Genomic DNA, 16962 nt, shown 5'->3' with positions numbered 1-16962 from the left:
TATTTGTATCTCACTAGAAATGATCTTTCACCAATTTCAAGCCTTGGGGGAACAATTTATCATTTTATTGAATAGGCCTATAGAATGTATAATAAGTTGGGAGTTGCAACAAGTCATAATATTTGTCTGTATGAGCGCATAGTCGTAATGTATACACCAAAATCGTAATGATTGGCATCTCTGCTAGTCTCATTACATCAACCAAGACTGAAAGCAATATATTCCAAGAGAAAAGATTATGCATTTATAAAATCCATTCCATTTGTAACTTTGAACACTTCAATTAGATTTGACATTGAGAAAGGACCTTAACCTGTCCTCATATTATAATACCTCCATCTTGGGAGTCACCCAAGTAGCTCTCCTTTGAACACTTTCCAACAACTCAATGTCCTTCTTAAAGTAAGAAACCCAAAAAACTCTGGGCCAAATCTACTCAGTTAATTACTTGACCAGAATATACAGAATGAGCTTCATGATTAAAAAATGTAAAGCAATACACTTTAGGTAAAAAAACATTGGTAAGGATGTGCTGTATTACTTCAAATTTAAGATGCACTTTTTTCACATTTTCCAAACTAAAAATTAGGGTGCATCTTAAATTTGAGATATTTGTTATTTTTAACTCTTCAAAAGTCTCAAAAACATCATTTTCCTCAAAAAACAAAGATTTTTGAAAAAATCCTGCATCAACAAACAGATTGGACTATATTTTAAAAAGAACTTAGTTTAGAAAGAGTAATAAAAACATATACAAAACATCAAATTTGCCAATGTCAGTGCCTCTAGCAGTGTAGTTGGATATCACCATCCTCAGTCTTTGTCCAACTTTCCTGTTGTTCAGTTGTCATTTTTTACTGTTTTTTTTATCCCATGGAGAAGTGTTTTAAGTACAATGCCAAATTTAAAATAAAAGTTATTTTGTGCACCAAACAGATTAGGAACTGTGCAGTGAGTGAGGCAAATCTATGTCATTGATGTGGTATGAAAACCAAGTTGTTTTCTTGCAAGAAAAGTACAAAGTCATTTTCAGACCCAAGAAAAGGAAGACATCCTGAAATTAATGTCACTACTTTAATGTATTTGAGAGAGTTACAAAATAAAGGATTGCTTGTAAGGAAAAAAGTCTTAATGTTAAAAGCAAAAAATGTACAGGAAATAATGGTATTTCTTTCAATGCTTGTCATGACTAGTGTGAAAAATTTATGAAAAAAGAAGGTTTATCATTAATATGAAGGACAACAATTAGTCAAAAATTGCTGTCAAATTTTGAAGATAGAATGCAAGATGGCATTTTTTGGGAAAACAATGAATCAAGTAATGAAGATGCTTCATCTTCAAAATATAACAAGTCAGAAAAAACATCAAAGTAACATTCTGATTAAATAAAGAAAGCATGAAGAACGATGTAATGAAAATTTTAATTTTTCTGTATATTTTATATCTATATATATATATTTATTATATTTCATTTTAAATACATTAACATTTTTTATTAATTAATAAATTCTTTTAAAACATATTTACTCCTTTCTAATTATTGAAATTTTGTTTCCTGAAAATACCTTTTTAAAAGTGGTGCACATCTTAAATTCAAAGTAATATGGTGCAGAGAGATGCTGGTTATCCTGAAAACAGGGGTGATTTAATGTTTTTTGTTGAAAAAACTCAGCCTGTAGCTACAGTGAAACTGCTGGTAAAGTATTAGAATTAATAATAATTCTTAATTCCTGAACAAGTTATTTTAACTTTGTATATCGTTGATGAAGTGATTAAGACATGGTTTGCAGTTTCTAACAAATTCATCTAATAGATCTCGCAGATAACAAAACTAAAATGAACAGAAGAGATGAAGACTACAGTAACATTAGTACAAGTCAATGGAAACTGTCAGTAGGACTAACTGGTGTAAGTGTATGAAATGTAGTATGAATATTATTCATTCCTATTTATACATTCTTAAAATGTTTATACTTGCAATATCAATAATTATTGTAAACACCAGTTTTTCAACTGTAAATATGGTTTATAATTTATTTTAAAGACACTCTAGCTACAAGCAAATACAATTAATCACCCAACTCTATTACTGGAGAGCTGGAATAAACTAACACTAATACATGATTATAATCAGTGAAATTATATTCATTCATGACTACTGATTAATCAAATTAATCTTCCAGATTTATTACCTATGTTGTTGTTTATTAAACTTCACATAAAGCTATTCAAGGGTGACATACACTAGCTGTACCTAATTTTGAAATGATAAGACTAGGGGAAAATATACTAGTCAACATCACCCACTGTCAGTTCATGGGCTACTCTACTTAAATAGTAGGATTTGACTGTCGCTCCTATAATGCAACCATGATCCCAACACACAAGGAGTGTACATTTTTTTGGTACAATGGAGCTTGAGTCATGTAACTGCAGACTTACAGTTTTACATTCTCACGTAAAGGTAAAGTTTCCATCAACTGCATTTCTTGTAAAGAGACATCCTATATTGTACGTTCTAAGCTTAAGACCCTGAATTCAAGCATGAAGAAGCTGAAAAATTCAAATAATCACCCAAGAGGTTAAAATACTAGCAAGAAAATGAATTCCTAGAATATTATTGGAATTAGTGTCAGCAGAGTCCTTTGGAAGTAGATGCAACTTCAGGATTTGGAATGTTCAAGAAAGGACTTGAATACCTGTGACCTGATCAGGGATGAACATAATAAAATGCAATGGGATAGCCACAGTAGACCAAGAGGTCCCTATTAATATATTTACATTTTGTTATCAATGTCATTAAAATTAAAAATAATTAGTATTAGTAATAGTATTACTACTTTTTACATGATCAGAGTTAGATCTAATAGCATTAACATTGTAACTAAGGGTGATGCTGTTATTTATTAATACTATTATTATTAGGTCTAACTCTTAAGTAAAAAATAGTAATACTAATACTGTGACTCATGGTTATCAGTTAACCGTTGATATTTATCATTTAACTTATAAAATTAGCCTAAAATAGACTAAACTTAAGCCAAGGCTTAGCTAACGTCTCAATTTACAAATTACATTTTGAATGTTTAACCTAAGCTAAATTCGAGTGGAACTATGTTAACACTTGGTCATTATTAATTACCTTGGTTAGTTTTCAGAAACAAATTTATCCTGTGTGATGTCCGACACGCGCAACAAATAAATATTGCCTTTACAACTTGTAAAATATTTTTCGAAGCAATACAAGTTAATTTTGTTTGTCCAAATTCAAGTACTCTTTCTCACTACTCTTAATACCCTTGGCATCGCTATCGTAGCGATTGTGTTGCAAATTATATGCAAGAAAACCTGGTAATATCCGTTAGAGCACGTGAACTAGTCGAGCGGTTGAAATAATCTTCTGCAATTATTTATCTTCAATAAATTGAATACATTCATACAAATTTGACGAAAACTTTTATTTGTTTAAATATTTTTAATTGTCTGAATTTAGCAATTTGCCATAAATTACATGGTGTGTATATTGTATACATAAATTTATTCCAATTGGAGTGGATTTTGCACAGGTAAGAAAGTGAAAACAACAATTTGGAAATCTTCTTTATTAAATAAATTAAACTTGCATTGTTAGATCATAATTATTTTTTCTGTCTAAGAAGGTATCCCAATAGAATATATTTTTTTGTTAATGATATTGGAATTCCATTAGCTCTTAACTATTAAAACTAATTACAAATGCTTTTAGTTTTCAAATATTTTTCCAACAATGTATTATTTTCTATATTACTTATGTCTGTTATTTTAAATTTCAAAAGCGATATTTTTTAATTTGCTTGTAACAAAAATGTAGTTTATTTATCTTATTAAACGCTTTTGCGTATTTCCTTATAAGTTTGATGCCACGTTTTTTGTCAGTGCGTTGACAAAACAGATGTTAACTTTCCCGCTTATAACGAAACAAATCCTCTTACGAGGGAGGATTCTTATACGTCATCTTTCGTAAACTGAAACTCGCATAAGAAGTTAATTTCGAATATATACATACACACACATATCTATGTGTATATATCAACCCAATAGGGTAGATACTTTATACAGTGTAGAAGAAACTTTTAGTTTGTAATGTATGTTTGTTTTTAATTTCAAAATTTAACCTACGTAAATAAGAACCACTACCGTTGTGATGGTCAAGTGTTTATATACCTTGTGGCCATTTCTTATGCTCACACTGCTGTAACAATTTACTCAAATAATCCATCTTTTCTTTCAAGAAGTTGAAGTATGGCAGCTTGCAGTATCATAGTACTGCTTAAAGGTGATCACGACGTGAACACAGAGGATCCATATTCAGAAGTGAGAGCCTTCTGGAGTTTCATTGGAAATATATATTTAAAAGAAATTGATATGTTATTTATCAAGTCATAGTTTTAATGTTTTGTTTGATAAAGATTGACCAGTTACTTGGAAAATTTGATACTTATAATAGTTTTAGTTAGTGCTTGGTCAAAATATATTGAAGTTGCATTCAATTTTGTGCTTAGTTTTAGTGGTTTGGAAAGGTTGGCATTCGTCACTTTGTAGGTTAATAACTTAGGAATCATATAATGAAATATAAACAAAGTTTAGCCCTCCTATTTACTGCTGAGGTTTTTTTTTATGTCTGTTAAATACAAAATGGGGGATTTTATTCAATTTTGTGGGGACTGTTCTTGATGTTGAGTGTTATATCAGGCAAAAACTGAAAATTATTCAATAATTTTATAATGCAGTGTATAAAGAAGTTTGTACTTCATTACAACTGATATGTACACTGTACATCTTGTATTGGTAAATTATTTTTTTATGCAAACATTTGGTTTGTGTAGCTAATGAATTTTGAATCTTGTACATCAATGATTGGTATTATTAGCAATGATGACAGACACTGTCTTTTGAAAATTTTATTTTTTGACACTCATTCAATGTTTTTAAAGAAGAGAAAATCCTCAATAGCTATGACACTTGAAATTCTTTTTTAGACAAGATTAGAGTAAATTAGTCAAGGAGCCCTTTTTTTTAGCTGTGTTTTTGTGCTCCAGTAATATGAAGTGTGGGACTCTCTTATGCCTAATTCGATTTTTATTACTTATCAGGACCTCAAGCTGAAATTCTTGTAGGCAGTATTAGAGTAAATTAACTTATGAGACCTTGCACATGATCAGATACATCCATCAAAAGTGGTCGACCTCCTGAATTTAAAACTGTAATTAGATCTCAAATTAAGAGATGTTGGAGCTAGAGGGTGAAAGTTTGTACTTGATAAAAAAAAAAAAAAAAAACCTCTGACCAATCTGTTATAATATGAATAAACTTTAAATTCTGTACTTACCTTTGGATTTTTTCCCAGTCTCTAGATAATTAGAAAAAGTTATAGCTAGATTGTAAAATTGAAATCTGTATTTAAACCAGGGTTTAGAATAATAATTTTATTTAAATATAAAGATTGAATATCTGATTATTAAGCATCAACTGTAACGTATCAGTACAGCTATCCTAAATTACATTTAGGTTATATAGGCTCTATCATTAGGGTATTGAAATGTATGTACACAAGCATGAAAATTTAAGGTCCATGTCATGTTGAAGTATTAAGAGACATGCACTATATAGATGTAAGGAACCCACAAATGGAGAAAATTTTAAGATCTTACCTGGATATAATAAAAAATATGATTTAGGAATAAAGGCAAGTTTTTTTAATTGAGTTAAACCGAAATTAAATGGATAGAATAGTGTGACTCACCTATTGTTACACATTATCCATTATGTATATCTAACATGCTTTCAAAACGTGTGTTTCTCTCTCATAGTGTCTGAAGACACTCGGTATTCATCCTGTTATCATTCCTGTGCTCCTGTTTCAATTTGCCAACTTAGAAGAACTAAGAGCCTGTTTGAAAAGAGAGTATTCTGGTATTGTTTTCACAAGCCAGAGAGCAGTAGAGGCTGTTACCTGTGCCATGTCCTCGCTTATGGGTGGTAAGTGTTATTTAACAACAAGATTGTAATTCTGTTGCATACTTCTTATATACATGTGTTTTAAAAAATAAGTAACCTATTAGTACTTTTAAGAATATAAACTGAAGTGAAATGTATAATGTCAAAATAAAGTTGACATTTCACTGTTCATGACATTCAGTATTCTGAAAACAAGTCACAATAATTTTTTATTTCTCAATAGAAGAGAGAGAGGAGCTGTTAAGTAAGTTGAGATCTAAGTTGACATTTGTCGTCGGTGAGGCAACTGCCTTAACAGCAGGTAAGGTATGTGATCATGGAGGAAAGTAATTAATCAGAATATTTAATTAATTGTAATTCCACATCATTCATTGTTGTTGCTCCTATTAACAATCATTGATTTCTCTGTGGTGTGTAAGAGCTAGTGACAAATTGAATGTGGTCCCTGCCTTGTTTCATAAAATATAAGTTTTCTTTCCATAGGTTTAGGGAAATTATCTTGAACATTCCAATGATGTTTGTGTAAATTTCACAATCTATAAAAATGATAACATTTTAAATCAGATATACAATATTTTAAGCCAAAACAACAGATGCTGCTCATGTTCTGTTTAAACTGAGGCTCCTGCAATTTGTTTTAGTACTTCTACTGCCAGGGAAAGAAGAAACCAGGGACATCAGTAATACTTCTGCAAAAAAAAGGTTGGTACTGTGAAGCTTTTAAACCAGTGGCATATTTAGGTAGGAGATAGAGGGAACTCAACCCCAGGGCCCATTGATAATTTTATTCTGTGTAAAACTACATGGGATGTAGGGCCCACACAACCTGAAATCCACCACTGTTCCAAATGATGCAGAGGTGGTATATTTCAAAAGCTGTCTTCTGTGGTTTTATTGTTGATTATAATTACAAAGCTTTGAGTTGTATTTAATTATTAGAAAGAGTCCTGACTTACTGTTGAGAAAAAATTGTATTACCACAAAGTATTCCATGCTGTCAGAATTACAAATACTGCTGTAACTTGGCATATATGCAGGATGAGTCAAAGTATTCCATGCTGTGAGAATTACAAATACTGCTGTAACTTGGCATATATGCAGGATGAGTACAAAAATAAATATGAGATTTTCAGAGCTTTTTTATAATTTAATTCACAATAAATATTATAAAACTGCATCTACTGTTTGTACTTTGATATGAAAACTGAGTTTGTGCCAGTGCTCAGTATGACTTCAAATCATACATGGATACTGAGGTTCACTTCAAGTTGTAGCCATTTTTGTCAAATATATAATGTATCAGGATGCTGAGAACACTGCATGAACCTTAGACGCATGCTCACTGGTGTTCCAAGGCAAGTGCTCGACCATTTAAGACAATAAAGCTCAAGTTCCAAATGACCCACATCCTGATTCTTTATAATATACACATTGCGACTCCATATGGAATACAACTGTGCTTGCAAACAATCATGCACAACACACACACACGCACACACACCATTAAACAGTTTAAGAGATTCATTTCTCACACCAGTATTGTCAAAAGGACATTTCGACAATTCAAACTTATAATTACTTATAATTGTAATGCTTGTGTTCTATATTTGAAGTGTGATTTTTGTAGGGCATTACCTGAAATTGCTTGAAAGCGCATGCTATGTATAATTAGAACAATAAAAAAGGTTACTGTGTCATTCACTTAAGAACTAATGTCTTAATCTTTTTGAAATAAAAGATTTGTACTAAAAACAGATTCTGCTCCTAATTAATCCTTGAAACTTTTATTTTACTAATGTTAATTAAACTACTTTTAATTTGCATATAATTCAAATTAATGTTTTTATTGAAATTCAGAATAACCATTCTTTCAGTTTATTGCTATTTTCAAAAAACTTCAATATAGATAGGTAACCAATCAGATTCTGTCTTGACTTCATATTTGGTTTTGTATGAGAAGCAGCCTGTATTATGTTAAAAGAAATCTACCAAAGATTGCAATTGTATGCATTATTCAAAGTAAGACCTACTTACTGTTTTAACATATAATGAGATAATCTCTTTCAACTAATATTGTTACTAGATACATCCTAAAACTATATTTGTTAGAGAGTATTACCTTGATGGTCTGTATTATCTCTCTGTTACTACACCAAGGTTCTCTGTCTCAGTAGCCTTATTATTAAATATGTAAATCAAATACAATATCTTAAGCATAAAAGATCAACATAACCACTGAGTGAAGTAATTCTGAAATAACTTTAATTAACTGGTTACAGTTTACTAACCTTGCCTCTTGCAGTGTTATTAATTGAAACAAGAGAAAAGGCAAAGTCCAAGCTCTATGACCACCTGAGAGCACTAGTAACAAATGTTCAGTTTTTTGGTGAACATAAAACACAAATGTTAAAAATGATTCATTCTAAGTTGTGAGTTTTCTTTAGGCAACTTCTGAGAATAAGAGTCATGTCTGTGAAGAGTGAACAACAAACATTAAAGTTAATATTTTGATTCCATTATTTTATATAATTGTACATAGTTATTGGCTATAAAATGTTTATCAGTTGAAACAACAAGAAAGGTCTGTATCTTTTCTCAGTACAAATTAATCTATTCAGTTATTTAAAAGCAAACAGCAGAAACTTAAAGTAATTTTAACTTTATAGATGTTTTCAAACCAAACTACTTTGAAACAACCCAATTTTTCATGTAGTAATTTTTCTATTTGTTGCCTTTCACAGTTTTCTTACAGAACAAAATAGCATTCTGTTTATTAATATTAAAACCTTTTTAATATGATTTGAATAACTCTGATTATATCCAATTTTACCCAAAACTGTATTATAATTTAAACTTAAAGTACTTACACATGTACTTGAACTTTTAATTACATATATTACATACATCCAAAATTGCCTCTGACAAAGTATAACTACATCATTGGTGTATTCAAGCAAGGTTGAAATAATGCATTGATCCCACCTAGGGAATTACTTGTTGTCAAAACCTAAAAATGTCCATAGAACTTACATTTTAAATACTTGCAATGTACAGAATGTTAATATTTGATCATTATTTGTACCTTTGTTATTGAAATTAGTAAAATTATTGGACTTTTTTGTCAAAGACGGAGATTAGTTTATCAAAACTTGTTTAATGCAAAATTCTTTAATATCATCTGTGAGTAAATGATACAATTAAATAAGATTTTATTAAGTTTTATAAACAGTTCTTTGTGTGTGTGTGTGTGTGACTCAAAAATTGTCATGTCAGATTTTACTGTTAAGCCTTTATTTTAAAGCTTCCATAGAAATGTTCACCTCCTCAAGCCAAAATCTTTGATTCTTCTCGATGCAGTAAAACCACTTTGTGATTTGACCATTGGATCTGTTGATCATAAGTTCACTGCTTGCATGTGTGTAAAAACCCTTTACTAGAAAAATTAATTTTCAGTCTATGGACTTATCTGATACATTGTAATTGAATAAAAATCTAAGTGTTTATGTAAATATGTATGTTTTATAATATAAAGTATTTATCAAACTTTAGTTATATCTTTCTTTCTAGCATGCTAAAATCATTTATTTTATTGCCTTCATGAAGATGACAGGACAGCATGCATGTACATCATTTGACATTTGGTCCACATTTGACATTATGGATAATTAATGTTCAAGAAGTAGGCAGAAAGGCAGCAGGAAGAGAGACAAATTGAAAAGATCATAGTGCATGACTGACCCTTGTGTCACATGTAGCACTAAACACCACTTTCATTTGATGTTGGTTTCAAATATAATAAAAATTTAAATGGCTGCCAAACTTGATTCAATTCATCCACTTGGTTGTTTAATTATATTCGATTTCTGGAGGTCCATCTGTGTTCCTCATCCAAAAATTTCCTCAACATTGGCTCAGCAAGTTCCTCAAAACAACTTGTGGTAAATGTGTCACTGGAACTTCAGACATAGTAAATTTGAATAGTAGGAAGGAGGACTTGGAATAGAAGCCAAAACACCATCATTCTTTTGAACAAACATTTGCAATCTAGTAAAGTTTTCAAAAACAACCAATTTGTGATAAAGTCCAGGATTTTAAAATTTGACTTAAAAACCTGATGATATTTCGATACAACTGCTATTTATATAATAAAAAATAATATAATTGTAACTATTTTAGAAACCAGTCTTGGCTTGGATACAATTGGGAAAGAATCGGGAAATGCTGATGATCTTGTTCCTGTGATTCTTAGACGTATGTATCCTATCTTATTCTGCAGCCTAAAACAGTTATCTCAATGGAAATGCCTTTTGTATTTAAAGTAAACTCTTGGTATTTTTAATGAATTATAGCTTGAAAGTTAGAGCTAGTTTGTTTTGCCTAAAAGATTGACAAGTAACAATGAATTTCATCAAATGGTAATACAAGGTAACAAAGTTGGAGATTCATTACATTTGAAACTTATTCCTTTTGATTTTAACATATGACCTAGCATTTCAACATGCAAAATATCATTTTATCAAAACTGTGTTAGTTTTTTTGAACCAGTTGTACACTATAAGACTATAAATGGATGACAGTTAGCTAGTTAAACCCATCAAGGTTTACCAATAATCATTAGATACTCTAAACAATACTAATAAATTGTCATAAGAACCTTTGAAAAGGGTCCAGGGCATAATCATTAGCAGTGTGTGTGTGTGTGGTCTCAGGTTGCTTGTTTAGGTAAGAAAAAAAAAATTGATTTATGTTGTGATTGGAAATTATTAATCTGTTATAATGAATAAAATGATATACTGAAGAATATCCCCTATCCTGCCAGTGAAAATTCCTTTCTGATATATGATTGGATAATGAGTGACCATGTCAATATAAAATCAAAATGAGAGGAACCTAAATTATTTGGATTTAGATTTGAAAAAACGTTTTGATAGTATTTATTAAAATAAAACATAGCCCTTCATAATAAGTAGCTAAATTTGTTACTATTAATCAAACATTAATGGGTTGTGACTAACCAATCATCAATGATTTCATACTAAATTCTCACTACTTATCATAAAGCAATGTGTTTTAAAAAATTGGAAAATGGAGGGAAAAATGTATATTTTTTGTTGTTTTTGTATGTTAATATTTTCCAGGTGCAATGTAAGAATATTTTTTATTAGTGTAAACTCTGACTTACAAACTCAGCCAGAACATCTATTTCCTTAACCATATTAAAAAATTTTGAGGCCTGGCATGGCCAGGTGATTAGGGTGTTTGACTCACAACCTGAGGGTCATGGATTCGAATCCCCGTCACACCACACATGCTCGTCCTTTCAACCATGGGGGCATTAATATATGATGGCTAATCTTATTATTCTTTGATGAAAGAGTAGCCCAAGAGTTGGCAGTAGGCAGTGATGACTTGCCATCTTCCTTCAAGTCTTACACTACTAAATTATGGATGGCTAGTGCAGATAGTCCTGGTGTAACTTTGTACAAAATTCAAGAGAAACAAACAAAATGTTTGAACTATATTATTCTAAAGCTGTTATTCATACTTAAGAAAACAAGCACTTAAATTATTGTATCTTTATTTAAATAATGTGTTTAGCTGCTATTCTTTTCATTTTTCCTTTTTTTTTGTGGTCAAGGGACAAACCTACCCAATAGAGGATGACCAGAAAATCTGCAACCATTGGTGATTTTCAGTTTTTCATAGTTTTAGATATGTGACTGATTATGGTGCTGTCAATGTAAGAGAAGGTCATGTTAATTCTGCTGTCAATCCAAACCTGTCTTGAATTATGAGGACAGCAAGTGCGATACACTCAGTAATATTATTTGAAGGGTCTATACAACCAGACTTTTCAGAAAACCCTTTAGAAGGAATATTGCTTAACTGATTAACTTCTTCCTGTAAATGTTAAACATGATTGAAATACCTTTTAAAGGTTAACCACCCACTTCTGCAGTTAACTTAGTTATATGTAAACACATCTGATATGTAAAAGTGTATATGCATATTTGTCCCAGTTACTGATTTATTAAGGTTTAAGTACATTTTTTGCAAAGTCATCTGTGACTTTTTGTTTTTAAGTTTTGATGTTATGCATTTCTAACATCACAGTGGTCATCTGAGCCACTTTCATGTGTAAATGGTCCTTATTCAGGTTTTTTGTTTTTTTTCAAATCATGTACAATTTATATGATATTTTAAGGCAATGTTGTTTATTAAGATAGTTTGCTGTTATCTGTTTCATTAATTATTTTAATAATTGGTTTTAATAGAGCTTATACCATGTAAGGAATCCAAAACTTTGCTGTTTCCATGTGGTAACCTCAGGAAAGACTCCATTTCTTCTGGACTTGAGTCAAAAGGTATTCCAAGTTTTCTGTTGTAAAATAAATGTCAGGAGAGGTTTCATTAATTCTCTAAACAATACACAGTGCTTTGATAAACTATAGAAAGAGCTTGTCAAGCTAAAAATAAGTTTATTTACTAATAAACAATGAATTATATTTGAAAGCTTTTAAGAAAATGCTGTGTTTTACTAGATTTACCTAGCATCAGAAAACAAGTCTCTAAAGCTTATGTTATAATATCTAGCAAAATGTTTTGTTGTTTGTTTGTTTTTTCCTTTAAGAATATATTTCTCTGCATAAGTAAAAATTACACAACACTGAGTTTTCAGTTCTCGTGCAGTTTCCCCAGGATAGTGGGCTGTGGAAAACTAAGTTGCCTGAAGTTAGTGTGCCCATCTGTAAAAATTTAGGCTTAAAAGGTGTATGTGCTAATAGTACCTAGAGTGTAAAACTTTTATATCTCCAAATCAAGACTTTCTTACATTATCTTTCACTTATGTGAAATAATTATCTGTACACGGTTTTATTTTTTAAAAATTTGAGCAGATTTACACATCTAACTTGCCTCTTGCTAGTAGTCAAAAGAAGCCAAATCTGACAGTTGTCTGCCTTCACTCACGTAGTTCGAACTACAAGCTTAGGAATATTGATAAACTGAAATAAGTAATGTATATGATCTTTGAAATTATGAAGTTAGAAACTTATTTTATTAAAATTATTTAAATTAACTAATTTAATTAAAACAGCAGAAAATTTGGCAGACAATTTCATTATTATGAATTTTATACATGTATTTGTTGTTATAGAAATCTTGTCTTAGCTCTAAACATTGTCATGTAAATTTGTCAAGTGGAAGTTTTACTCTACAAACATTGTAAAATATTTAAATACAAAAAAAATTAAAACCAGCATCAGACTTGTTATACTTTGTGTTATGCAGCTACCCTTAATCAAGTCTAAAGCAAGCAGTCACCTTTTATCAGGCTTAACCTCAAGTCTGTAACAAGCAACCACTCTTCATCAGGCTTAACCTCCAGAATATAGCTAGCAATCACCATTCATTAGACTTAACCTCAAGTCTGTAGTAAGCAATTATTCTTTATTAGACTTAACCTCAAGTCTATAGCATGCTCAAGAATGGAAATATAAATTATTTTAGGAGGGGTAAAAAATTCTGCGAGTGACAATAAAGCTATGCATTTTTTCCATGAAAGGTTAGCTTAGCATAAAGTATGGCTTATCTGTGATAATTGATTATGTTTCCTGATATTTAGTAACTCTTGTCAGATTATGTAGAGATAAATATGTAGATATTCTCAGTCGTAGTGATTATACTTGTAGTAGTTCTTAACATAAGACTATTATACTAAGATTAAGCATATTTCAAATGACACAACTGACAACTATCTTAGATACAGAGTAACAACACAAGTGAAAGTCGTTTGCAAAAGTACTTATGAAAATTAAATACAGGTGAACAAACTTATCTAAACATTATGTTAATGATGTATTAAATATTGACCCTAAAATGAATAAAATTACTTAATGCAGCCATTGACTTCCTTCATAAGCATGCTCAACTTGGAGCAATATCTAGGCCTGTTGCTTGAACTGTTTATTAATAATAACCTAATTTTCTGCATTACTTAGGTTTTGGGTTTTTTTAAAACCATTATTCAGTTAGTTAATTTTAAGCCAATGTATTATGTACCATAAACCTACATATAAAGGATTTTTTTGCTGTTTAAATGCCAAAAATATTTTTGTACAAGTTCTTGTGGACTGTACTTACAAACCATCACAAATTACTGATAAATTTCAATTTGAACTTGTGTGTGTATTACAAAATATATTGTAAATCCTTGTTTAAAATAATGTTTTGTTTTTTTCTTTTCATCTGGGTTATGTATCACAAAAATAAAATATCTCTCTCGTTAGAACAAAAGCAGTGTGAGTGACATGGTCCTGGAAGCAAATAGACTTTTAGAGAAGCCCATGTTGCTTATGTTTTGAAACTAATAAAAACGTATTTAAACCCAATAACTCTAAATCTGGCAAACACTTACTGTTTGGTATAAGAAAAATGAAGTTGGATCAAAGTAAAATGACCTTGGGAGAAGCTGCATTAAAATAAATTATCTTGATTAAAGCACAAGACACAGAACTTTTTCAATGTACCTATTCTGTGTTTTGAACTGTTCTACATATAGACCTCAAACTTGTTGATTTGTACAATATGTTGTATTAAAGACAAAATATTGTTGAAGGTTTTGAGAAGCTGGTTAAGATTTGTATCCTTATTTGATGTTAAGGTAAATGTAATATAATTTTTTTATATATATTATATGGGGGCCTGGCATGCCAGGTGGGTTAAAGCATTCAACTCATAATCTGAAGGTCATGGGTTCGAATCCCCATCGCACCAAACATGCTTGCTCTTTCAGCTGTGGGGGCATTATAATGTGACAGTCAATACCACTATTCGTTGGTAAAAGAGTAGCCCAAGAGTTGGCAGTGGGTGATTATGACTAGCTGTCTTCCCTGTAGTCTTACACTGCTAAATTAAGGGAAATTAGCGCAGATAGCTCTTGTTTAGCTTTGCATGAAATTCAAAAACAAACATATGTATTTTTGAGATGGCATTTGCTACTCAGTTTCCTAGTGTTGAAATATGAAACCGGATCTTAAAGTATTGATGCTGAGCTCATTAACTAAAAATTAGGCTTAACCAAAAATGTTGTTCATAAAATATTTTTATATTAAACTTTTGATTTTATTTTAATAAAATAATTTGAAACTGGATAATTCCATTAAACTTTCTACTTAGTGTTATACAATTAAAAAGCTGAAAATTTAAAAAAAATTATTATTAAACCACCCTAAAGCTCCACAGTTCTTTATTTGGTTTTTGTTTGTAAAAGAAACTTCCTCATAATTTTATATATAGGTATCCAAGTTGAAGAGATTGTATGTTACCATACCATTTGTCATCCGGACCTTCAAAGAACATTGAGAAATTATATTTTGAAAAGGTGACAGAATTTTGTGGTATATTTTTTATTTTTGCAGTGAAAATATTTTCCTGTGTTGTTTAGGTCAGTGAAGAACTTCTTGACATTGTAAGTCAGAACTAAGGTAATTCAAAATGCCAGATATGCTAATCATGTTAATTCATTATATCAAAGTGGATAACAAAACATAATGCATCAGAATATATAACGATTAGATTGTTTTGAATCGACATTTGGGAACCTATGCTCTCAGCAGTATTTTAGACTATAATTATTATAATATTGCACAAAGTTCAGTCATCTTAGGAGATGTAGATAATTAAACAAACTGTTGCCAGGCTAAAAATACAAAATTATCTTTAAGACTTATCTAACTATCTACAGGTCACAAGTTCAAATCCTGTTACTAAACATATTCACCCTCTCAGCCATGGGGATGTTATATAATATGACAGTCAATCCCACTATTCATTGGTAAAGAGTAGCATAACAGTTAGCAGTGGGTTGTGTTGATTAGTTGCCTTTCCTCCAGTTTTTAACTTCTAAATTAAGGATGGCCAGCACAGATATTTCTTGAGTATATTTACCCAAAATATACAAACCAAAGAAACAAAATATTTAAGTTATAATTAATAATTCCAACAATTATTTAAGTATTTTTATAAAGAAAAATTGTTTAACCTTTTTTTTTACTAAGGATTATTCTAAGGGTAAATAATATCAAATAAGGATTAGTGAATGAAATTCACTATTGAATAAGTCACAGTTAACCCTTTTCTACTTGGGATTCTTTTTTAGGACAAATAGAAATCATTTGAGAACTTAATTACCTTAGTTAATAATAACTATGATTGTTTTTAAATAATGATACAATGAAGTTTAAAAAATGCTAAAATCCATGCATCAATAATTCCAAAGCAGTACTCATCCCTTCACACAAGATCAGACATTCTCATTCAATGCTGTTCTTTATATGCACACTTTTACTTTACATATGCCACAAGCCTATACGCTAACATGTTTTTCATGCAAATCATTGTGCATTACCTCTTAACCAATAGTAACATGCTGTATTCACATGACACCCTCTACCAAACTATCACTTCTGGTTTGGCAGAATTTGAGTTAAAATGTACTGTCTTGTGTGTCTAGTGCTACCATTTTGACAAAAGTTTTTTTTTCACACAAGCTGGTTACTCTTCACTTTATTTGCCTTCATTGAACTTAATTCATGTATAAGAATTTATCAGTTCATTCTTTTCACTGCATTTCTGCACTTGAATTTTGTGAACCTATTTTTGTACAATTAATTCCAAAATTCACACCAACAACCAATATTTTGTTTTCAGACCTCAGGTGTGGACAATCAAATAGTGGATCTATCAGCTTTTATAAGTTAAGATATCAAACATTACATGGGTGAACCCTTGTCCCCAGACATTGCCCAAGTTCCTCCTGAGCCAGTTGAACCTGTATAGAATGATGAGGACTTTGATCGTCCTTTTATGCCTGTAAAGTTTGATATTTCTTCCCATTTCTAGCTTAAGGAGTCACCTAGGCCTAATTTGGTCGTTTGTAGATTTTGTCTCAGGTTTGTGATGTTT

At 30.6% G+C, this 16962-nt stretch overlaps 2 protein-coding genes across 11 annotated transcripts in view; one reads left to right on the top strand and one right to left on the bottom strand.

Moving 5' to 3' along the window:
- Window positions 1-3332, bottom strand: part of LOC143257456 (CDK2-associated and cullin domain-containing protein 1-like) — a 19398-nt gene extending 16066 nt beyond the window's left edge. The window contains exon 1 of one of the 3 annotated variants that reach the window (XM_076516147.1): window positions 3143-3332. The gene's annotated coding sequence lies outside the window, so the exon portion shown is untranslated. Of the gene's footprint in view, window positions 1-1565; window positions 1636-3142 lie in introns of those variants that run through there. The other 2 variants (XM_076516145.1, XM_076516146.1) reach the window with 2 other exon arrangements.
- Window positions 1809-16962, top strand: LOC143257458 (uroporphyrinogen-III synthase-like). 8 transcript variants are annotated; one of them, XM_076516149.1, is made up of 7 exons: window positions 1809-1908; window positions 4275-4353; window positions 5850-6018; window positions 6218-6298; window positions 10174-10248; window positions 12273-12362; window positions 15295-16962. In XM_076516149.1, the coding sequence occupies exons 2-7, from the start codon at window positions 4282-4284 to the stop codon at window positions 15381-15383; spliced, it is 576 nt and encodes a 191-aa protein (XP_076372264.1). In that variant the 5' UTR covers window positions 1809-1908; window positions 4275-4281; the 3' UTR covers window positions 15384-16962. The 8 variants fall into 8 exon arrangements, with proteins under 8 accessions (XP_076372264.1, XP_076372266.1, XP_076372268.1 ...); XM_076516151.1 differs by having other exon boundaries at window positions 4272-4353; XM_076516150.1 differs by lacking the exon at window positions 1809-1908 and adding an exon at window positions 3941-4124.

This window comes from Tachypleus tridentatus, chromosome 7 (assembly GCF_004210375.1).
Source record: "Tachypleus tridentatus isolate NWPU-2018 chromosome 7, ASM421037v1, whole genome shotgun sequence".
NCBI lineage: Eukaryota > Metazoa > Arthropoda > Merostomata > Xiphosura > Limulidae > Tachypleus > Tachypleus tridentatus.
The sequence above is the reverse complement of the archived record's forward strand: the minus strand, read 5'-3'. Positions and strand labels throughout refer to the sequence as shown.